Genomic DNA, 23,281 nt, shown 5'->3' with positions numbered 1-23,281 from the left:
ACTTGGCATAAATCTTTTTTTTTTTTTAATTTAAATTAATTTCCCTTTAAATGCATAAAATTCACCGCCTGTTACAATTTAAGAGAAAACTTACTAAAAATGATGTCCAGGTGGTAATTATTATTATTATTTTGCAATATTCCCCCCCCCATTTCCCCCCAAACGTCTGTGATTTTGCGAAAAAAATTCTCCCAATTTTTCCCGAATGGCTGTGATTTTGCAAAAAACTTTGGCCAAAAATTTTTCCCCAAAGTCTGTGATTTCGCCCAAAATTTGACCTATTCCCCCCAAATTTTCCCCCAAACGGCCGTGATTTTCCAAAAATCAACAACCCAATTTCCCCCCAAAGGCTGTGATTTTGCCAAAAAACGGCCAAAATTCCCCCCATAAGGTTGTAATTTTGCAAAAAAACACAAAAAACCCCCAACAAACCACTTTCACCCAAAATTTGACCAATTTTCTCCCAAATTTCCTCCAAAAAGACTGCAGCGATTCCTGGCGGATTTCCGCGATCTCACCAGCTGGGTAACTGAAATGAAGGCTCTAATTAGTGCTGATGAACTCGCTAACGACGTGGCCGGCGCGGAAGCTTTGCTTGACCGGCATCAAGAACACAAGGTAAATGTATTTTTGGCACCGGCAAATCCATTTTTATTCATTTTTAAATTACATTTAATCCATTTATCCATGTTTTTCCCTGCAGGGAGAAATTGACGCCCACGAAGACAGCTTCAAGTCGGCCGACCAATCTGGCCAGGCACTCCTCGCAGCTGGACATTACGCTTCTGGAGAAGTGAGAGAGAAGGTAAGGCCGGTTATTTGGAAATTATTAGGTAATTATTTGATAATTCCCTGTATATATGCTAAAAATTTAAACTAGATGAGATTTGCCATAATTATTCCATTTATTATTATTATTATTATTATTATTATTATTATTAATTCCCCGTGACCTCCTGACCGTTTCCTCTCCCTGCCCCCTCCTGCAGCTGACCCTCCTCTCAGACGAACGGGCGGCCCTCTTGGAATTGTGGGAGCTCCGGCGCCAGCAGTACGAGCAATGCATGGATCTACAGCTCTTTTACCGGGACACCGAGCAGGTCGATAACTGGATGAGCAAGCAGGAGGTAAGCGTCCGGCGCACCGCCACTCGCACTCAGTGCCCCGAACCTTCTGGGAGCGGGCGGTTACGGTAGGGTTAGGTTTAGGGTATTGTATGGTTTGGGTTTGGGTTAGGGTAGGGGATAGGGTAGGGTAGGGTTTGGGTAGTGTTAGGGGTAGAGTAGGGTTAAGATTAGGATTAGGGTTGGGAATGGTTAGGGTAGGAGTTAGGGTTAGGGTCAGGGTAGTGTTAGGGGTAGCGTAGGGTTAAGGTTAGGGGCAGGGTAGGGTTAGGGGCATCCCCGAAGGAGCGTCCCCCCCTCCGGGAGCAGGGGTCGGCGACCCCTGGCTTGTGGGGGTCATTTGACCGGCTCGGCGGTGGCGCCCTGCAGAATGCCCTCCGGCAGGATGTCCAGAAAGCAAAGTGGCTCTCCAGCTTTCCGAGGACGTCGGAAGTTGGGGAAAGTTTCCGGTGTGGGGTGTGGTGGGAGCGGAAAAAGAGAACGAATGGGAAAAACCGGGGGGAGGGGTCTTCCTCTCGTCATCCGCCAAACGCGTGGCGGAAACGCTGCCTCAGGGAAAGTTGGGAAACGAAATAAAAATGTTGTTCATGGCGGGTCGCAATTTAAAAAAATAGAACAATTAAGATTATTAAATAATTATTTTGATTAATTATTAATTATTAACTATTAATTGAATAATTCTGTGAAAGTGATTATTAATCATATTCTGTACAATGCTTTTCCTCTCTTTTCCAGGCCTTCCTGCTCAACGAAGACCTCGGCGATTCTCTCGACAGCGTGGAAGCCCTGCTCAAGAAGCATGAAGACTTTGAGAAGTCCCTGAGTGCCCAGGAAGAGAAAATCACCGTAAGGCCTCTTGGGAGGGACATTTATTATTATTATTATTATTATTATTATTATTATTGTTGTTGTTGTTGTTGTTATTTCGATTATCATCATCATCATTATTATTAAGCCTGGTAGATGAAGGGAATGCTGTGGATATAGCTTATCTTGATTTCAGCAAGGCCTTTGCCAAGGTGCCCCATGATATTCTTGTAAAGAATCTGGTAAAATGCGGGCTGGACAATGCTACCATTCAGTGGATTTGTAATTGGCTGGCTGACCGAACCCCAAGGGTGCTCAATGGCTCCTCCTCCTCCTGGAGAGAAGTGACTAGTGGGGTGCCACAGGTTTCTGTCTTGGGCCCAGTCTTCTTCAACATCTTTATCAATGACTTGGATGATGGGCTTGAGGGCATCCTGATCAAGTTTGCAGATGACACCAAATTGGGAGGGGTGGCTAATACCCCAGAGGACAGAATCGCACTTCAAAATTACCTTAATAGATTAGAGAACTGGGCCAAAGCAAACAAGATGAATTTTAACAAGGAGAAATGTAAAGTACTACACTTGGGCAAAAAAAAATGAAAGGCACAAATACAGGATGGGAGACACCAGTACATGTGAAAAGGATCTAGGAGTCCTGGTAGACCACAAACTTGACATGAGTCAACAGTGTTATGCAGCAGCTCAAAAAGCCAATGCAGTTCTGGGCTGCATCAATAGGAGTATAGTGTCTAGATCAAGGGAAGTAATAGGACCACTGTATTCTGCTCTGGTCAGACCTCACCTGGAGTACTGTGTCCAGTTCTGGGCACCACAGTTCAAGAAGGATACTGACAAGCTGGAACGTGTCCAGAAGAGGGCAACCAAAATGGTCCCAAGGCCTGGAAACGATGCCTTATGAGGAACGGTTTAGGGAGCTGGGTATGTTTAGCTTGGAGAAGAGAAGGTTAAGGGGTGATATGATAGCCATGTTCAAATATATCAAAGGATTCATGTAGAGCAGGGAGAAAGGTTCTTTTCTGCTGCTCCAAAGAAGCGGACACGGAACAATGGATTCAAGCTACAAGAAAGAATATTCCACCTCAACATTAGGAAGAGCTTCCTGACAGTAAGAGCTGTTCGACAGTGGAATTTGCTGCCAAGAAGTGTGGTGGAGTCTCCTTCTTTGGAGGTCTTTAAGCAGAGGCTTGACAGGCATATGTCAAGAATGCTTTGATGGTGTTTCGTGCTTTGCAGGGGGTTGGACTGGATGGCCCTTGTGGTCTCTTCCAACTCTATGATTCTATGATTCTATTATTACAGTGGTACCTCGACTTACAAATTCAATCCGTTCCAAACGGACCTTTGCAAGTCGAAAAATTTGTAAGTCGAAGGCAATGGGAAAAAAATCCTATCGAAAAAATCGATTTAATTCGAAAAAATCCTATCTTAACTGCATCCAAAATGGCGGCCGGAACTCCATTCATAACTCGAAACATTCGTAAGTCAAGTTATTTGTAAGTCGAAGGTACCACTGTATTATTATTATTATTATTATTATTATTATTATTATTATTATTATTATTATGTTGGGAGCCTTCCGGAGTAGCTGGGGAAACCCAGCCAGATCAGATGGGTATAAATAGTAAATATTATTAGAATTATTATTAGGATTAGTAGTAGTAGCAGTAGTAACATTATCATCATCATTATTACGGTACTATTATTATCACTACTACTATTATTCATATCTTGTTGGGAGCCTTCCTGAGTGGCTCGGGATACCCAGCCAGAAAGTAAATATTATTACTACTATTAATATTATTTTTTCGTTATTCCTGTTACTGTTATTGTTATTCTTACATTTTGAGTCCTTCCAATTTGCAGGCCCTGGACGAATTTGCCACCAAGCTGATGCAGAACAATCACTACGCCAAGGAGGATGTTTCGAGCCGGAGGGATGCGGTAAGTTTGGCGCCCGGTTCTCGAGTCCTGCCCCGTCCCCCCAGTGCTGTTTGCGTACTGTGATATTTATTATTACAGTAATAATTATTATTGCTGCGTAATTAATTAGTACAGCATCAATTATTATTAATGTCATATACTGTAGTATTATTGCTGCAAAATAATTATTATTAATAATACAGTATTATTACTATTATTACTATTATCATCTTGAAACTGTTTTGTGGGTCTATTGACCGCAATAAAGATATATCTTCTTCTTCATCATCATCTTGAAACTGTTTTGTGGGTCTATTGACCGCAATAAAAAAATGTTATTGTTATTGTTATCATCTTCATCATGAATTATTATTATCATCAGCAATCATCATCAAACTTTTTTGTGGGTCTATTGACTGCAATAAAGATTCATTATTATTACTATTACTATTATATTTATTATTTTCCTCTCCCCGGCCCCCCTGCAGCTCTTGAACCGCCGCAACGCCCTGCACGAGAGGGCCCTGCGCCGGCGGGCCCAGCTGGCCGACTCCTTCCACCTCCAGCAGTTCTTCCGCGACTCGGATGAGCTGAAGAGTTGGGTCAACGAGAAGATGAAGACCGCCACTGATGAGGCCTACAAGGTGCGGGGCCTGGACCCCTTTCCCATTTCCTGTTGTGGTGCCCAGACTGCTTTCCTGTTTCCTGTCGGGGCCCCGACTTCTTTTCCCGTTTCCTGTTGGGCCCGAACACCTTTCCCATTTCCTGTCATGGGGCCCGGACTCGTTTCCCGTTTCCTATCATGGGGCCCCAAATCCTTTCCCATTTACTGTTCAATTTTTGCACCCCCATTCCATCTTCTTCCCTCGAGATGGGTTTGGCATTTTATTTTATTTTATTTAAAATATTTTTAAAAACTTATTTAAATTCATATACAGCAAAAAAATCCACCCCAGGATGCAAATTTAATTCGTTCTCAGGTGTCCCTGCGCACCCCAAAAAATCTGTAGCCAGAGGTGCCGCTTCTTTTCCGGGCGGAAATGGGGGGGGAAGGGAAACACAAATCAGATTAAATCCCACCCCCTCTCCCCGCAGGATCCGTCCAACCTCCAGGGCAAAGTCCAGAAGCACCAAGCTTTTGAGGCGGAACTCTCGGCCAATCAGAGCCGCATTGACGCCCTCGAGAAGGCGGGCCAGAAGCTGACAGACGTCCAGCATTACGCCTCCGACGAGGTGGATGCCCGGCGGAGCGAGGTCCTCAGCCTATGGAAGAAGCTTCTGGAAGCCACGGAGCTGAAAGGTCGGGCGCGGCAAGCGGGCGTTTATTATTATTAGGAGTATTAGGATTATTAGTTAGAATTTGAGTTGATATACTGGCCTGCCACATATGTGAAAGGTTTATATTATTATTATTAGAATTAAAATTAGAATTAGAATTTATATAGTGCCCTGTCACAGAGGTGAAAGGTTGGGTGCATGGGCCAAAAGTATTATTATTGTTGTTGTTGTTGCTGTTATTATTATTTTCAAATCTCTGCTCCCTCCCCCCCACTTTAGGGGTCAAGCTCCGCGAAGCCAATCAGCAGCAGCAGTTCAACCGCAACGTGGAGGATATCGAGTTGTGGCTGTACGAGGTCGAAGGTCACCTGGCGTCGGACGATTATGGGAAGGACCTCACCAACGTCCAGAACCTTCAGAAGAAACACGCCCTCCTAGAGGCAGATGTGGCCGCCCACCAGGTGCCATTTTTAATAATGATAGCAATAATAATAATAATCAATAATAATAATCAATAGTAATAATCAATTAAATTTTTTGTTGATTGATTGTCATTATTACTATTTATTGATTATTGATTATTTCATTATTAATTTACTGATAATTAAAAGGACCGGATAGACGGGATCGCCATCCAAGCCCGCCAGTTCCAGGAGGCGGGGCACTTTGATGCCGGAAACATCCGGAAGAAGCAGGAGGCCCTGGGGGGGCGCTACGAGGCCCTCCGCGACCCCATGGCGGCCCGGAAGCAGAAGCTGGCCGACTCGCTCCGCCTCCAGCAGCTCTTCCGAGACGTGGAAGATGAGGAGACGTGGATCCGCGAGAAGGAGCCCATCGCCGCCTCCACCAACCGAGGTCCTTGGTCAATCACCTGTCTATTAATTTTCTTTTTTAAATAGAGAATTTTCAAACCCACCTTGCCATCGTTAAAATGGCCAACCTTGTCAGAATCCATGGATTCATGTAGTTGTTGTTTACTGAGAATTTTAGTATTATTTATTATTGCTTACCGGTACTAATATTTAATAAATCAATATTTTATTATTGATTTTTTATTTACTGTGGTTATTTGTTATTTGTTACTTATTAATATTTATTTTTCATTATTGAAATTTATGTTTTATTTTTTATTATAATTGACTGTTTATTATTTATTTTTATTGATATATTTATTATTTATTTTTATCGATATATTAATATGTATTGCAATTTTTTATCATTTACTGAGAATTTACTGATAATGTTCAAATATACGTAATTAAATAACCACCTTTGTAAGTACCCACCCCTCAAGCTTTTTAGTTATTATTTACTGACAATTTTATTATTTATTATTATTAATTTTTACAATTATTGTTTATTATTATTTATTATTTACTATGATTATTAACATTGCAATGTAGCCGAAACAAATTCCACGTATGTTGGAAATTGTACTTGGCCAATAATACATTATTATTATTATTGTTAACATTTCTATTCTATTTTATTTCAATTTACGGTATATTCCAGCGTATAAGACGACCCCCAACTTTTCCAGTTAAAATATAGAGTTTGGAATACACTCGCCGTATAAGAAATACGACCCGGCGTATAAGATGATCCCCGACTTTGGAGAAGATTTTACTGGGTTAAAAAGTAGTCTTATATGCAGGAATATACATCATCATCATTATTATTATTGGGTGACGATGTCCACTTCCCCCCTCCTCCAGGCAAGGACCTCATTGGCGTCCAGAACCTGCTGAAGAAGCACCAGGCTTTGCAAGCCGAGATTGCTGGCCACGAGCCCCGGATCAAAGCCGTCACTCAGAAGGGGAACACCATGGTGGAGGAAGGTGCGTCCGGGTTTGAAATAGGGTTAGGGTTGGGTTAGGGTTCAAAATCGGTTTAGGGTTAGGGGTCAGTGCTAGGATTAGTTTTGGGTTCAAAATCTGGTTAGGGGTCAGTGCTCAGGTTCGGTTAGGCTTCAAAATTGGGTTAGGGTTAGGGGTCAGTGCTAGGGTTGGGTTAGCGGTAGGGGTAATGGCTAGGGTTGGGTTAGGGTTCAAAATCAGGTTAGGGTTATGGGCCCGTGCTAGGGTTGGGTTCAGGTTCTAAATCAGGTTATGGGCCTGTGCTTGGGTTGGGTTCAGGTTCGAAACTAGGTTCAGGTTCAACCTTCGTATCCTGAACCTTCCGGCATTTTCTCCGTTTCCCCTTCCTTCCCCCTCCCCATTTTCCCTGTTTCCTCCCATGCCTCACTTCCTGTCCCTGCCCCTTCCTGTCCCTTCCGCTTCCTGTCTCCACCCCCTTCATCTCCCCTCCCCTTCCTTTCCTGTCCCCACCCCTTCCTGTTCCTGTTCTCCAGGACACTTTGCCTCCGAGGACGTCAAGGCCAAGTTGGTCGACCTGCACCAGAAGTGGGAGTCGCTGAAAGGGAAAGCTTCCCAGAGGCGCCAGGATCTGGAAGATTCTCTGCAAGCCCAGCAATATTTCGCAGACGCCAATGAGGCGGAGTCTTGGATGCGGGAAAAGGAGCCCATCGTCGGAAGCACCGACTACGGCAAGGACGAAGACTCTGCCGAGGTGGGTCCCATTAAAACATTAACATTAACATTAACATTAAAAATGACATTATTCCCATTTGCAAAAAAAATAGTGCAATTGGTTTTCAAAAATGGCATGTTTTCCATTTGCAAAAAAATAGTTACAATTGCAGTTATTCCAGCCCCGTTGCAAATGTGGTTGCTTCTCAACTGTTGCAAATTTTCCATTTGCAAAAAGAAAAATAAGCAATTGTAGAGTTGCAATTGCAGTTATTCCGGCCCCTTCTCAAATATTGCATGTTTTCCATTTATAAAAAAGAGTTGCAGTTGCAATTATTCTAGCCCTGTTGCAAATGCAGTTGCTTCTCAAAAATTCCAAATTTTCTGTTTGCAAGAGAGAGAGAGAAAGCTATTGTGGAGTTGCAATTGGAATCATTCCGGCCCCTTCTCAAATATTGCATGTTTTCAATTTACAAAGAAAAAAAAAGCAATAGTACACTTGCAATTGGAATTGCAAATCTGGTTCATTTTCAAAAATTGCGGATTTTCCATTTGAAAAAAGAAAAAGCAATAGTGCAGTTCCGGCTTGTTGCAAATGCGGTTTGTTCTCAAACATGGCATGTTTTCCATTTGTAGAAAAAAGCAAGAGTAGAGTTGTAATTGGAGTTTGATTTCTTTCCTCTGTCATTGTTTCTTCTTCCCATTTTTCAGGCTCTCCTCAAAAAGCATGAAGCGCTGATGTCAGATCTGACTGCTTACGGCAGCACCATCCAAGCGCTGCGGGAGCAAGCCCAGGCCTGCCGGGTAAGGAGCAGTATTATTATTATTATTATTTATTATCCCAATTAATTATTGTTTTGTTTTATTCTTTCCTTTTCTTAATCTTTCCTTTGATTGATTTTCCTTTCCTTTCCTTTCATTGATTTATTTGATTTATTTTTTATGAATTTATTTTTTTCTTATTTTATTGATTTCTTTACTGTTTTTTTCTTATTTCTTTGATTTATTTTTTCTTTTGATTTTTGTATTTTCCTTTTTATGAATTCCTTTATTTCTTTATTTCTCTTATTAATTTCTTTTTTTCTTTTCTTATTTTATGGATTTCTTTACTGATTAATTTAATTTTTTTTATTTCTTTCCCCCCCTTTTTTCTTGATTTATTTGTTCTTTTCTTCATTTCTTTTTTTTCTTTTTTTTGTTCTTGATTTATTTTCTTTTTTCTCGATTTCTTTTTTTTATTTTCTTTGGTTTTTCTTTTCTTTTCTTATGGATTTCTTTTTCCGTTTTCATGATTTCTTTTCTGTTATTCTTTTCTTCTTTCATTGATTATTTTTTTTCTCTTTTTTTATTGATTATTTCCCTTATTTCATTGATTTATTTTTTCTTTCCTTTTATTGATTTTTTCCTTTTATTGATTTCTTTTATTCTTCCCTTATTTTATTGATAGATTTTTAATATTTTAATATTTTTTATTCTTTATTGATTTATTTCCCTTTATTCTTTTCTTTCAGGTTATTGATTTATTATTTTTATTTCCTTATTTCCTTGATTTATTCTTCGTTTTTTTTTCTTGATTTATTATTAATTCTTCTTATTACTCTCCGGATCTCTCTCCACCCCCAGCAACAAGTAGCTCCCACCGACGATGAGACGGGCAAAGAGCTGGTGCTGGCCCTCTACGACTACCAGGAGAAAAGTCCCCGGGAGGTGACCATGAAAAAGGGTGACATCCTCACCCTACTCAACAGCACCAACAAGGTAACGCCGGTGATTTTACCCCATAGTAGTTGAACTTTTACTTCTATATCCATCTATATAATTATATATTTAATTTATACATAATTCAATTGATATGTTAATTTCATTTGCATATAATGATATGGTATATTAATTCAATCAATAATCAACCGGGCGCTGGCCTCCTCTCCTCTCCCTCTCTCCTCTCCCTCCTTCCATCCCTTCTCTCCCTCCCAACTCCCTCCTCTCCCTCCCTCCCTCCTTCCCTTTTCTCCCTCCCTACCCAACTTCCTCTCCTCCCCCGCACTCCCTCCTCTCTCTACTCTTCCTCCCTCCTCTCTCTCTCCTCTCCCCTTCCCTCCCGCCTTCCTCTCCTCTCCTCTCCCTCCATCCCTCCTTCCCTCCCCCCTCTCTCTCCCTGCCTACTTTCTCCCTCCTTCCGTCTTCCTCCCTCCTCTCTCTTCTCCTCTCCCTCCTTCCTTCCTCTCCCTCTCTCCTCCCTCTCCTTCCATCCTTTCTCTCCTCCCCTCCCTCCCTCCTCTCTTCCCCTCCCTCCCTCTCTACTTCCTCTCCTCTCCTCTCTTCTCCCGCCTCTCTCTCCTCTCCCTCTCTCTCCTTCCCCTCCCTTCTCTCTCTCTCCATCCCTCCTTCCCCTCTCTCCTCTCCCGCCCTCCGTCCTCTCCATCCCTACCCCCAAACCCCAGGACTGGTGGAAAGTCGAAGTGAACGACCGTCAGGGTTTCGTCCCGGCCGCCTACGTCAAGAAGCTGGACCCGGCTCAATCAGGGTCGCGGGAGAACCTGCCGGACGAGCAGGGCGGCATCGCCGTGCGACAGGAGCAAATCGACAACCAGTAAGGGTCTGGCGGGCCGGGATCAGGAACCAATCGGGTATTGGGGGAGGGGCTTCCAACGGGCCGAGACGACTGGCTCCTCCCGCTATACGTAGATGACATCGCAGGCCACACTGCCTTCCTCTCCTCGACTTCTACCCCCATTTTTGTCACCTTTCTATAACTTCCCTGACTTGCCCCCTCCCCCGCAGTTTCCCGCGTCTTAACCCGTCTCACGCATTCTCTGCCCGAAACAGCTCCCCCACCCCGCCAATCACGACTTTGTCTGATTTGCAGGCGTCATTCCCAAATTTGCCCCCCCCCCGGGCATGCGAACCGCAACTTCCCAGATTAACTCCTGGATCTGCTCTGCATGCAAATTGACGTAACCTTTGTCCTTTATCATTCTACCGATAAAAGTAATTTTCAAAAATCATACAAGCAAAACATTAAAAACGACTTTCAATTCATCTACATTTTGTCTAATAATTAATTTTGCATCTCTTTATACACCCTTAACAAATTTATATTTATCCAATACCAGGTTCAGTCTAGCTCTGCCAAGACGTTTCCTTTTATATCATAATTTTCTGCTCTTATATTTCTTTTTTAATTATTTATTTATTGTTTAAATATAGTACATTTATAGAACAAATGATCAAAAGAAGAAAAAATAAACAGTAGGCAAACCTACACACAAACAGTTAAAAACACAGGCAAATAATAATATACACATTAACAGTATCCAAATTATTATTGTTAATATTAATATTAGTATTAGTATTATTATCCATATTATTATTAATAATATTCAAATTGACATAACTTTTTTATAATTCTACCAATAAAAGTAACAATATTTATTATTATTATTATTATTATCCATATTATTATTATTATTATTATCATTATCATTATCATTAACAATATCCAAATTAACCAAATTGTCATAACCTTTGTCCTATTATTCTACCGATAAAAGTAATTTTCAAAAATTATACAAACAAAACATTTAAAATGTCTTCCAATTAATCTTACTATATTATAAGTAAGTAATTTTAAATTTCTTGTATGTTTTCTTTATACATCCTTACAAACTGCCATTTCGAAGCCCTCCCCTAACTTTTCCTCCTGCCCTTCTTCCCCCCCGCCTGTGTCACGCATAACCCCTCCCCCGCGCGCCCCTCTTTATTTCCCGTTAACCAGACTAATTCCCAGCATGCTCTCTGCTGTGTCCCTTTGTCCGTGCAGGGCTTTGCTAACCAAGGAAGCGGGGAGCGTCTCTCTACGGATGAAACTGGTCGGAGAACTGTGAGTAGCACCCCTTTGGGTAGGGGTGTAAATAATAAATTATTATATTATTATTATTATTATTATTATTATTATTGCTTGACCCTCCCCCGTGTCTGGAGGTGGGGGACACACAAAGCTGTGGGGCGATGCACTCGGGGACAGGGGGGGATCCAGCCTGTCCCAGGCTCCTCCTACCTACACCCCAGGTCGAAGGTCTAGAGCAGGGGTTTTGGACCCGGGTGCCGTGGGACACCTCGAGAGGATGGCCGGAGGGGGGGCAGGGGCAACCTGGCCCTCCACCCATCTTTCCTTCTCTCCCTTGCATGCCCAGAGGGCCGCTAAGGCTAGGGGCATCCTCTTCCCGGACCCCTGTGGGGCAGGGTTGCCTCTCTTTGGGGCAGGGTGGCAGCTCAGAAACCAACGGTTTGGGCGTACAGGAAAGACGTTGATTCTCAAGGGGGTGCCTCTTTGGGGGGCAGGGGGGAGCTCAGAGACCAGTGATTTGTTTGGGGGGTACAGGAAGGAAGTAGCTTGTCACGGGGGCACCTCTTTTGGGGGCAAGGGGCAGCTCAGAGACTAGTGATTTGGGGGCACAGGAAGGGCATAGGCTTTCAAGGGGGTGCCTCTTTGGGGTTCAGGGGGCAGGTCAGAGGCCAGCGGTTTGGGAAGACAGGAGAGACGTCGCTTGTCAGGGGGGCACCTCTTTTGAGAGTAAGTTGAGGGCACGCTCCCCAAAGGGAAAGGGAAAGAGGGTTCCCAAGGTTCCAGGGCCGCAGGAAGGATGCTGGGGGCCGCTGCCCTCGCCGGGTTCCCCATAGAGTTTATTGGGGCTTTTGGGTCCCGTAATTGGAACTAGACCTTTGGATTTAATAAATTCGATAAAGAAGAGTAATTTGTGGCCGCTTATTGCTTGGTCCACTCGATGAGGTCGAAAGCCTCCGCCCCGGGCCCCGAGAGTGAGATCTGACGGGGTCCCCCTCCCCCCTGTTTCCGGGGCTTCCCCCTCCCCTGTGCCCCAGGTACGGCTCCCTCCTGGAGATGGGAGAGAAGCGGAAGGGGATGCTGGAAAAAAGCTGCAAGAAATTCACACTCTTCCGGGAGGCCAGCGAATTGCAGCAGTGGATCAACGAGAAGGAGTCGGCCCTCACAAACGAAGAAGTGGGGACCGACCTGGAGCAGGTGGAGGTGTTGCAGAAGAAGTTCGACGACTTCCAAAAGGTTAGCTCCGCAGAGGAACAGAGCCCCTCCCATCGGAAGCGGTTCCCCGTTGGCTCCTGGCTCGTGTCCCCATTGGCTCCTGGCTCGTGTCCGAATGAGCTAGTGGGTCAATCTGGGACCGGCAGCCGCGTGACACCGGAAGTTGCGTAAACGCAACTTCCAGTGTCGCTTTGCCCATCTATGGGCACCGAAAATGGCCGCCTCCGACACCACAAGTTGCGTCTACGCACTTCCGGACATGCGTAGACACGACTGCCAGCGCCAGCCAATTTTCCCCCTGCTTTGCCCATCCATGGGCACCGGAAATGGTTGGCGCCGGCACCGACAGGAGTGGAATAAGGGAGAAAAGCGGGAGACAAACTGATACGGGGGACCGTCGGGAAACAGTACGAAAAAACGGAGGTTTCCCAATGAAAACGGGGTGCTTGGCAGCTATGTAGTAGGTTGTCCTGGGAGGGATTTGGTCTAGCTCAGGCATCGGCGGCCGGATCCGGCCCATGGAGGCCGTTTAACCGGCCCCCGAGCCTTCTGGGCATGCACAGGTGCGGTTTCTGGTATCTGCGTGCGCATGTGCCCTTTACGGCACCACTCGGCAAGTCCCCGAGTGGTGCTGGAAATGGGGACTTGCCGAGCGGTTAAACGCCCGGTTAAACGCCCTCTGTGGGCCAAATCTGACCCATGGGCCGGAGGTTGCCAATCTCTGGTCTAGTAGGTGGGTCGTCCCAGGGACCGATTCAGACTAACCAGTGGGTGGTCCCCAAAAGGGATTAGGACCAGCCAGTGGCTCATCCTGCAAAGGAATCTGACTGGCCCGTGGCTTGTCCCGGAAGGGGTTCAGTCTACTAGGTGGGTCGTTCCGGGAGGGATTATGACCGGCAGGTGGGTCAAATGCCAATTAGCCAGTGGCTCATCCCAGAAAGACTTCAGACCGCCTGGTGCATTGTCCCGGAAGGGGTGCGGTCTAGTAGGTGGGTCAACCCAGGGGGAGGAGAATCACCGGCGTAGCAAGCCCAGATGGTACCTTTACGGACTGTGCATGTGTGGCATCCTGTATGGACCGCATGTGTGGTATCCCGTGCATGCACACTCCGTACGGGTTGCCACCCCGTACGGACTGTGCCATACCAGCTGCTACTCTCACACAGTGGCCTTACGAGCTGCTGCTAGTGCACAGCGGCTATATAGGCTGCCGTGTGAGTGGCACCCCGTAGAGATTGCGTATGTGTGGCATCCTGCACGTGTGCACTTCGTACGGGGTGCCGCACATGCGCAGTTCGTATGGGCAGCCGCTCTTGCGCATGGCGGCTGTATGGGCTGCTGCTTGAGCGCGGCGGCCGACATCCCGTATGGACGGCGCGAGAGAGCGGTAGCTCATATGGACGTCCTGCCCTCGAAGCAGCGAAGCTTGGCTTGGGAGTCACCGGGGGGGGCATGCCGAGTTTTACCCTCCAGGGTGGCACCCGGGGCAGTCCACCCCCAACGCACCCCCTTTCTACTCCCCTAAGGGGAATCGGTCCAGTAGCTGGGTCAGCCTGGGTGGGATTCGGTCCAAGGAGGTGTGTCATCCCAGAAGGGTTTCGGACCAGCCGGCGAATCAGAATCCGGTTCTCACGCCCCTGTCTTTCCCCACCCCCCTCCCTACGCAGGACTTGAAAGCCAACGAGTCTCGCCTGAAGGACATCAACAAAGTGGCCAGCGATTTGGAATCCGAAGGGCTGATGGCCGAAGAAGTCCAGGCTGTCCAACAGCAGGTCTGTCCCTCTTGATCTTTGCTGCCCCCTCCTGGTTACAAATTGAAATTACAGATGTACCTTGGGTTACGGCTGCTTTGGGTTGTGTCTTTCCGGATTGCGCTCCACGGCAAACCCGGAAGTCCCGGAACGGGTCACTTCCGGGTTTCAGTGCGCGTGTGCAGTAGCACAATAGCACATGCGCACTGCACCAAATCGCGACCCGCATTTGCACATACGCAGGTTGCGAACACGGCGGGTTGCGAACGTGCCTCCCGCACAGATCAGGTTCACAACCCAAACGTCCGCTGTATTTTTCCCCACACTTTCCACCGTTTGCAAGGAGCAAATCCATCCAAGCAAAACAAATTTATTATTATTATTATTATTATTATTATTATTATTATTATTATTATTACCACCATTATTGTTATCATTATTATTGTTTATTATTATTATTATCATCATCATTATCACTATTATTGTTAACTTTATGCTCATTGTTATTATTATTATTCATTTATTATTATTATCATCATCATCATTGTCCTTATCATTACCGTTAACAATATAACAATTATGGTTATGCCATTATTATTACTACTACTACTATTATTATTATTATTATCCTTATTATCATCACCGTTAATAATACCACAATTGTGGTTATGCCATTGTAGTTGTGACTGCCCATATTGTTGTTAATATTATCATCGTTATCGTATTATTATTACTATTATTATTATTACTATTATTATCATTTTGCCATTATTATTATTATTGTGACTTATGATTGTTATTAGATCTTCTTGCTTAAAGAAAATGAATTAAGCCTATCCTTCTCTCTTTCAGGAAGTCTATGGCATGATGCCACGGGTGAGTATCGAGTCCTTGTTTGGCGGCACCAGACATTGGACAGATCCTTCAATCCTGATCCCCCAAAAAGCCACGTCTTTTGATCTTGATCCCCCCAAAAGTCTTTCGATCCCAATCCCCAAGAAAGCAGCTCCCAATCGAGTGTTAAAAACAACACAGCAATACATTAAAATATATCCATAATATATTGAAAATAAGACAATAATTATATTGAAAATACTATGTAATAATTTGCTGTTACTATTATAGTTGAGCTAGCACTCTTTGAATTCAGACACATTATTCGTCCGTGTATTGAGCCACTAATAATAATAATTTTGTTTTGGTTTTGATTTTTGGAAGCTTAGGAAGTTGTTCTTGTTAACTTCTGCTACTATTATTTTTTATTTTATTGTTATTGTTATTTTTTATCTAAACACCAAAAAGCAAAATAATTATAATAAATTATTATAAATTATAAATTATTTCAAACAGGATGAAACGGATTCTAAGACAGCTTCTCCTTGGAAGGTAATCTCTCTCTCTCCTTCTCTCTCTCTCTCGGTCAAATAGTTTTCCGTATAATTTTGATTCCCCCCCCCTTGAAAGCAAATAATTTTTCCCTTAAAAAAAAAACCCAGGAGGATTTTGATTTTTTGAAGCATAGGAAGTTCTTCTTCTTGTTAACTACTGCTACTATTTTTTTTAATCTGCACACTAAAAGGCAGAAAATAAGAAAATAAGAAAAACTGAATGAAATAGAAAACTGAATGTGATAGAAAGTGCCTTATTGACCTCCAACAATTGGGACACTTTTGTACACTTTTGTACACTGTTGTTGTTGTTGTTGTTATTGTCATTATTATTATTAACTATTGGTTTTGATTCTCCTTTTTTGCATCCAGTCCGCAAAGCTGATGTTGCACACGGTTGCGACCTTCAACTCCATCAAGGTAAGACAAGCTTTGTTCTCTCGTTCTCCTCCACTTTTCCTCTCCTCTCCTTTTGTTCTCTCTTTTCTTCTTATACTCTCCTTTTTCTCTCGTTCTCTTCTCCTTCTCTTTCTCTTTTCCCTCTCGTTTTCTCATTCTGTCCTCTTTCCCTTTCGTTCTCTTTCCCTCTTGCTCTCTCCTTCTCTCTTTTCCTCTTTCCTCTCCTCTCGTTCTCTTTTCCTCTTGTCCTCATTCTCGCCTCCTCTCTCATTCTGTCCTTTTCCTCTCCTTCTCTCTCTTCCTCTTCTCTTCCTCTCTTCCTCCTCTCCTCTCCTTCTCTCTTTTCTTCTCATTCTCTCTTTTCCTCGTTCTCTTCTACTTTTCTATGTCTTTCCCTCCTCATTTTCTGATTCTCTCCTCTTTCCCTTTCGTTCTCTTTCCCTCTTGTTCTCTCCTCTCTTTTCCTCTCCTTTTCTCCTCTCCTCTCCTCTCTTTTCCTCTCATTCTCTCTTTTCTTCTCATTCTCTTTCTCTTTTCCCTCTTGTTCTCTCTTTTCCTCTTGTTCTTTCTTCTCGTTCTCTCTTTTCCTTTCCTTCTCTCCTCTCTTGTTGTCTCTTTTCCTCTTGTTCTTTCTTCTCTTTTCCTCTCCTTTCTTTTCCTCTCCTTCTCTTCTCTTTCTCTTTTCCCTCTCATTTTCTGATTCTCTCCTCTTTCCCTTTCGTTCTCTTTCCCTCTTATTCTCTCCTCTCGTTCTTTCTTTTTCTCTTCTTCTTTCTTCCTGTTCTCGTTCTCCCCCCTCTCATTTTCTCCTCTCCTCTCCTTCTCGCTTTTCCTCTCATTCTCTCTTTTCTTCTCATTCTCTTTCTCTTTTCCCTCTCGTTCTCTCTATTCCTCTTGTTCTTTCTTCTCGTTCTCTTCCTCTCCTCTCCTTCCGTTGTCTTCCTCTTGTTCTTTCTTTTCATTCTCTTTTCTTCTCCTCTCTTTTCCTCTACTTCTCCTTCTCTTTCTCTTTCTCTTTCTCCTCTTGTTTTCTCCTTCTCTCCTCTTTCCCTTTCGTTCTCTTTCCCTTTTGTTCTCTCCTCTCCTCTCGTTCTTTCTTTTTCTCTTCTTTCTTCTCGTTCTCATTCTCCCCCCCTCTTGTTTTCTCCTTCTCGCCTCTTTCCCTTTCGTTCTCTTTCCCTCTTGTTCTCTCCTCTCCTCTCGTTCTTTCTTTTTCTCTTCTTCTTTCTTCTCGTTCTCGTTTTCTCCTTCTCTTTCCCTTTCATTCACCTTTTGGGGTCAACTTACATAGCAGAAATCAAGGTGCGCTTTCTCTGCGTGTGCCGTTTTCCTGAAAGCCAGCCAGCCAGATGATGATGATGATGATGATGATGATGATTATTAGGGTCACTGGCCATTCATAGTTCCTGATCCTGCCTCTTCCCTCCATCTTCCAGGAACTGAACGAGCGTTGGCGGTCGCTCCAGAGGCTGGCTGAAGAGCGGAGCCAGCTTTTGGGCAGCGCTCACGAGGTGCAGCGCTTCCACAGGTGAGGGGCACCGAGTGGAGGCGGGTTCTGGGGCTTGGTGGCAAGGACTCCTTCATCCGGCGTGGTTTCCAGACCCTCCACCATCTTCTTCGACCATTCCTCATCAGGCTCTAATATCTCCTCTTTCCCACCCTAATCGTACTCTGCTCCTTCAACCGTCCCTCATCAGGCTCGATTTCCACACCCACCATCCAGGGAAGGAAAGCCTCTTCCTGCTTAACGCTGAACTTCCTGCCTTTGCAGAGACGCCGACGAAACAAAGGAATGGATTGAGGAGAAAAACCAAGCCCTCAACACAGACAATTACGGGCATGACCTGGCCAGCGTGCAGGCCCTGCAGAGGAAGCATGAAGGCTTTGAGAGGGACCTGGCCGCTCTTGGAGACAAGGTGATCAGAAGAGATACCTCCTTTTTGGGGCTGAAATATATATATATATATTACTTTGACCATATCTGTCAGAGGCTTCTGCGGCTACTCTTGAGTAAAGATGCTCTACTCCGTCTTGTCTTTCAGAGCTTTATTGTGCATTTTATTTAAGGTGCAAAGATATCAGCAAACATGACTGCCCAGTCCGAGTCAGAACCCCGCAATAGCTTCTTCCAGGTTCTCGCCCAGCATAAAAGTCTGGGCGCCCCAAAGCACCAGCCCATGGCCCTACGGGTGGGAGCGCGCCTCAATTCGGACATTGGAGGGGGTGGTCTCCTTTCCGGCGGCCCTGTGTCCAACATCTCTCCAGACTCCTCCTCCCCTGGCCCTCTCTCATAGCAGCGCTGAGGCTCCGATACCTGACAGAGCCCTCTCTCCTCCCCGCTCACTTCCTCATTCCTTTTTCCTGACTGGCTGCTCATGCTGACGCTGGGTGAGGAGCTCGTCAGGATGACAGGGCGGCTCTCTGTATGGTGCCCCCCTGACAATATCACATTAAATATTCCAAATTATACAAATATCAATTAATCCAAATATTCTGCCAAATGATTAAAAATTTAGTCGGACTTCCCATGCTTCGGATTTGGAGGATCTGATCATCTTATAATTTATTGCATTTCTAATCATTATAATCAAAGTTGTTTCCAATAATTCTGTTGTTGTCCTTCAATCTTCATTTCACAGCCTCTGAATTGTTCCAACAAGCGAGTTTAACCAAACAGTATATGATTCTGTGTGGATTTTATGCCTATGATTCCCTTTCATAGCTTTTTTCAGAGTTTCACCTGTATGGCTTGACGGCCATGTCAGGAATGCTTTGATGGTGTTTCCTGCTTGGCAGGGGGTTGGACTGGACTTGTGGTCTCTTCCAACTCATATTATTCTATGTGTATGTTGTTGATGTTGTTATAAAATGAATAATTTTTTTGGAAAAAATAATAAAAGAAAAATCATCCCGGTTTCTTTCTTGCTATTTATCCTTCAGGTCAACTCCCTGGGAGAGACGGCCGAGCGGCTCATCCAGTCGCACCCAGAGTCGTCAGACGATCTCCAGGAAAAATGTACCGAGTTGAACCAAGCCTGGAGCAGCCTGGGAAAACGGGCCGACCAGCGGAAGGAGAAACTGGGCGACTCGCACGACTTGCAGCGCTTCCTCGGTGACTTTAGGTATACTGTATTTTTCGCTCCATAAGGCGCACCAGACCACAAGGCGCACCTAGTTTTCAGAGGAGGAAAACAGGGGGGGTAGGTATTCTTTTCTAGCGAGCCTTCAACGGCTCAAAAGGAAGGAGTGAAAGAGAGAGAGCAGAAGTGAGAGGGGAGGAAGGAAGGAAGGGGTGAGAGAGATAGAGATAGAGAGAAGGCAGGAAGGGGTGAAAGAGAGAGGAAGAGAGAGGGAAGGAAGGACGGAGGGAAGAGAGAGGGAGGGAAGGAAAGAAGGGGTGGTAGAGAGAGAGACAGCGAGGGAAGGAGGGAGGGAGAGAAGGAAGGAAAGGGTGAAAGAGAGAGAGAGGGACAGAGAGGGAAGGAAGGAGGGAGGGAAGAGAGAGAAGGAAGGAAGGGGTCAAAGAGAGAGAGGGAGGAAGAGAGAGTGAAGGAAGGGATGAGAGAGAAAGAGACAAGGAAGGAAGGGGTCAAAGAGAGAGGGAGGAAGAGAGAGAAGGAAGGAAGGGATGAGAGAGAGAGAGAGAAAGAGACAAGGAAGGAAGGGGTCAGAGAGAGAGGGAGGGAGGAAGAGAGAGGGAAGGAAGGAAGGAAGGAGAGGGAAAGAGGGAGGGAGGGAAGAGAAAGGGAAGGAAGGATGGATGGATGGAAGGGGTAAGAGAGAGTGAAATAAAGAGGGAGGACGGATGGAAGGGGTGAAAGAGAGAGAGAGGGAAGGATACAAACAGGCCACCAAGCCTGCTCTTGCCAGCGGGAGGGACGAGCGGCAAGAAAGGGCTCGTCCCGCCACTGCCTCTCGCACGGGCAGGCAGTGGTGCTGCCATTGGGGCTCCCCCAATGGCGACTCCTCTGCCTGCCCGTGCGAGAGGCAGCCTCTCCAGGGCTCTCGCGCCTGCTTTTGCGAGCAGCGGCAGCAAGAAAAGTAATAGTAATAATAATTTACCATTATTCCGCCCCTTTCCGCAGGGACCTCATGTCTTGGATCAACGGCATCCGTGGGCTCGTCTCCTCCGACGAGCTGGCAAAGGACGTGACTGGAGCGGAGGCGTTGCTGGAGAGACACCAAGTACGTAAAAATAAATAAATTAAATATTATTTTTATTATTATTATTGTTTTACAATTTAGAATATTCCTTTAAACAAGTTTCAAATCATTGTGCTTCTTTGGGGAAGATTGGCCAAAAACTTATCAAACTTTTTTTGGAGATTGCACAAAGATATTTTGAGCTTTTCAGGGGGAGATTGCATAAAAAATTGAACTTTTTTGGAGATTGCAGAAAACTTACTGATTTTTTTTGGAGATTGCACAGGAAGTTGTGCTTCTTTTGGTGAGATTCCACAAATATTACTGAGCTTTTTTGGAGATTGCACAAAATGCTTTTGAGCTTTTTCAGGAGATTCCACAAAAACCTACTGATCTTTTTTTTTGAAATGGCACAGAAAGTTGTGCTTCTTTTGGTGAGATTTTACAAATCTTATGGAACATTTTTTGGAGATTGCACAAAATGTTTTGCTTCTTTTGGGGAGATTGCACAAAATCTTACTGATCTTTTCTTTGGAGATTGCACAAAAAGCTTTTGAGCTTTTTTTGGGGGGGGGAGGAGACTGCATAAAATTTACTGAACTTTTTTGGGAGATTGCACAGAAAGTTGTGCTTCTTTTGGGGAGATTGCACAAAATCTTACTGACCTTTTTGGGAGATTGCACAATTTTTTGAGCTTTTCAGGGGGAGATTGCACAAACGTCATGGAGCTTTGTGGGGGGAGTTTGCACAGAAAGTGATTGAACCTTTTAAAAAGATTGCACATGAAATTGTCCTTCTTTTGGGGAGATTGCACAAAAAGCTTTTTTGCTTTCGGGGGGAGATTGCACAAAACTTACTGATCGTTTTTGGGAGATTTAAGAGAAAGTTGTGCTCCTTTTGGGGAGATTGCACAAAAAGTGATTGTACTTTGTAAAGATATTGTACAGAAAATTGTGCTCCTTTTGGGGAGATTGCACAATCTTACTGACCTTTTTTTGGAGATTGCACAATTTTTTTTTGAGATTTTCGGGGGGGGAGATTGCACAAACAATGTGGAGCTTTGTCGGGGGAGTTCGCAGAGAATGTTGTGCTTCTTTTGGGGAGATTGCACAGATCTTATTGAACTTTTTTTATAGATTGCACAAAAGGGTTTTGAGCTCTGTGGGGGGTTTCCCCCGGGGGGGGGGACAAACGGCTGCATGAAGGCCTCTTCTCCCTCTGCCCTAGGAACACCGTACCGAAATCGACGCCCGCGCCGGAACCTTCCAGGCCTTCGAGCAGTTTGGCCAGCAGCTCTTGGCACACGGCCACTATGCCAGCCCGGAGATCAAGGAAAAATTGGGGGTCCTTGACGAGGAAAGGGCCGACTTGGAGAAAGCCTGGGTCCAGCGGAGGATGATGCTAGACCAGTGTCTAGAACTGCAGGTATTTGGTTCATTCCAGAGCGGGGGAGGGGCCCTTCATTCTGCCCCAGAGGCGGGGCTATGCAAATGGACTTCCTGAGGGAGGAGCCTGTGGTTTGAGGAATATTGTCCCCGGATTGCATAACATTTAAGTTTCATAGTCATTATTATTATTATTATTATTATTAATTGAATTGATATGCAGTATAACCCTTATGGAGCAGGCCTCGTGCTCTGGAGGTCGGGCTATGCAAATTGACTTATCAGGTGGCCGGCATTCATTATTGTTATCATTATTAATATTTATTTATTGAATTGATATACAACCCTTACGGAGGAGGCCTTGTGCTCTGGAGGTGAGGCTATGCAAATTGACTTATCAGGTGGCCGGCATTCCTTATTGTTGTTGTTGTTGTTGTTGTTGTTATTATTATTAATTGAACTGATATACAACCCCTATGGAGCAGGCCTTGTGCTCTGGAGGCGGGGCTATGCAAATTGACTTCTCGGGTGGCCGGCATTCTTCATTATTATTATTGTTATTAGAATTGATACACAACCCTTATGCAAATTGACTTCTCGGGTGGGGGGGCGCTGCCCGGAACCCCGTTTCCGGGGAGGGGTGGGCTCCCGGAAGACGTCATTTGGGAGGGAGGGCAGCCCGTGGCCGACGGGGGGCAGGTTCGGGGCAGGGTATGGCTCGGCCCACCCCCCTCACCCCCGCGCCCCTCCACCGCAGCTCTTCCACCGGGACTGCGAGCAGGCGGAGAACTGGATGGCGGCCCGCGAGGCTTTCCTCAACACGGAGGACAAAGGCGACTCACTGGACAGCGTGGAAGCGCTCATCAAGAAGCATGAAGACTTTGACAAGGCCATCAACGTCCAGGTGATTTATTTTCAATGGTTTTCATTTCATTGATAGATTGAAATTGTTTCATTTGTTGATTTGTTTATTGAATCTGTGGACGTTTTATTGAGTTGTTTTATTTAGTTTGTTTATGGACTCTATGGACATTTATTTTATGTAGTTTGTTTTTATTTATTGAATTCATTTATTTTTATTCATTTTTATTTCATTCATTTATTGAATTTGTTTCTTGAATCTATGGACATTTAGTTTATTTATTTACTTGATTTGCTTATTGAATCTATTTCCATTTGTTTTATTTAGTTTAATTAGTTTGTGTATTGAATCTATTTGCATTTATTTTATTTATTTTATTTATTTTGCTTTTATTTATTGAATTCCTTTATTTGGCTTCTTTAGTTTATTGAATCTATTGACATTTATTTTATTTTGTTTATGTTTTAATTATTTGAATTCATTTTTTAAAAATGATTTATTTTATGTTTTTAAATCAAATTTATATACCGCCCAGCGGTGCACGGAACATTTCCCATTCAAATATTTAGATCTGTCCCCCGACGGGAACGGAGAATGTTCCCATCGCTCTGCGC

At 44.5% G+C, this 23,281-nt stretch overlaps 1 protein-coding gene across 13 annotated transcripts in view; it reads left to right on the top strand.

Moving 5' to 3' along the window:
- SPTAN1 (spectrin alpha, non-erythrocytic 1) overlaps nucleotides 1-23,281 on the top strand; it is a 67,600-nt gene that overhangs the window by 18,433 nt on the left and 25,886 nt on the right. For 8 of the 13 annotated variants that reach the window (XM_088665074.1, XM_088665067.1, XM_088665066.1 and 5 more), the window contains 26 exons: nucleotides 483-618; nucleotides 704-805; nucleotides 990-1,127; nucleotides 1,860-1,970; nucleotides 3,818-3,895; nucleotides 4,363-4,518; nucleotides 4,970-5,174; nucleotides 5,432-5,613; nucleotides 5,764-6,007; nucleotides 6,868-6,990; nucleotides 7,503-7,720; nucleotides 8,392-8,484; nucleotides 9,304-9,438; nucleotides 10,122-10,270; nucleotides 11,501-11,560; nucleotides 12,562-12,760; nucleotides 14,407-14,511; nucleotides 15,343-15,366; nucleotides 15,841-15,876; nucleotides 16,251-16,298; nucleotides 17,714-17,805; nucleotides 18,049-18,193; nucleotides 19,218-19,399; nucleotides 20,363-20,462; nucleotides 21,648-21,845; nucleotides 22,563-22,709. In XM_088665074.1, coding sequence (XP_088521200.1) covers nucleotides 483-618; nucleotides 704-805; nucleotides 990-1,127; nucleotides 1,860-1,970; nucleotides 3,818-3,895; nucleotides 4,363-4,518; nucleotides 4,970-5,174; nucleotides 5,432-5,613; nucleotides 5,764-6,007; nucleotides 6,868-6,990; nucleotides 7,503-7,720; nucleotides 8,392-8,484; nucleotides 9,304-9,438; nucleotides 10,122-10,270; nucleotides 11,501-11,560; nucleotides 12,562-12,760; nucleotides 14,407-14,511; nucleotides 15,343-15,366; nucleotides 15,841-15,876; nucleotides 16,251-16,298; nucleotides 17,714-17,805; nucleotides 18,049-18,193; nucleotides 19,218-19,399; nucleotides 20,363-20,462; nucleotides 21,648-21,845; nucleotides 22,563-22,709 — 3,406 coding nt within the window. The remainder of the gene's footprint in view (nucleotides 1-482; nucleotides 619-703; nucleotides 806-989; nucleotides 1,128-1,859; nucleotides 1,971-3,817; nucleotides 3,896-4,362; nucleotides 4,519-4,969; nucleotides 5,175-5,431; nucleotides 5,614-5,763; nucleotides 6,008-6,867; nucleotides 6,991-7,502; nucleotides 7,721-8,391; nucleotides 8,485-9,303; nucleotides 9,439-10,121; nucleotides 10,271-11,500; nucleotides 11,561-12,561; nucleotides 12,761-14,406; nucleotides 14,512-15,342; nucleotides 15,367-15,840; nucleotides 15,877-16,250; nucleotides 16,299-17,713; nucleotides 17,806-18,048; nucleotides 18,194-19,217; nucleotides 19,400-20,362; nucleotides 20,463-21,647; nucleotides 21,846-22,562; nucleotides 22,710-23,281) is intronic. The other 5 variants (XM_088665068.1, XM_088665070.1, XM_088665073.1 and 2 more) reach the window with 1 other exon arrangement.

Source organism: Zootoca vivipara, chromosome Z2 (genome assembly GCF_965207765.1).
Source record: "Zootoca vivipara chromosome Z2, rZooViv2.hap1.1, whole genome shotgun sequence".
NCBI classification, from domain to species: domain Eukaryota; kingdom Metazoa; phylum Chordata; class Lepidosauria; order Squamata; family Lacertidae; genus Zootoca; species Zootoca vivipara.
Note: the sequence above shows the minus strand (reverse complement) of the source record. Positions and strands in the feature narration are given on the sequence as shown.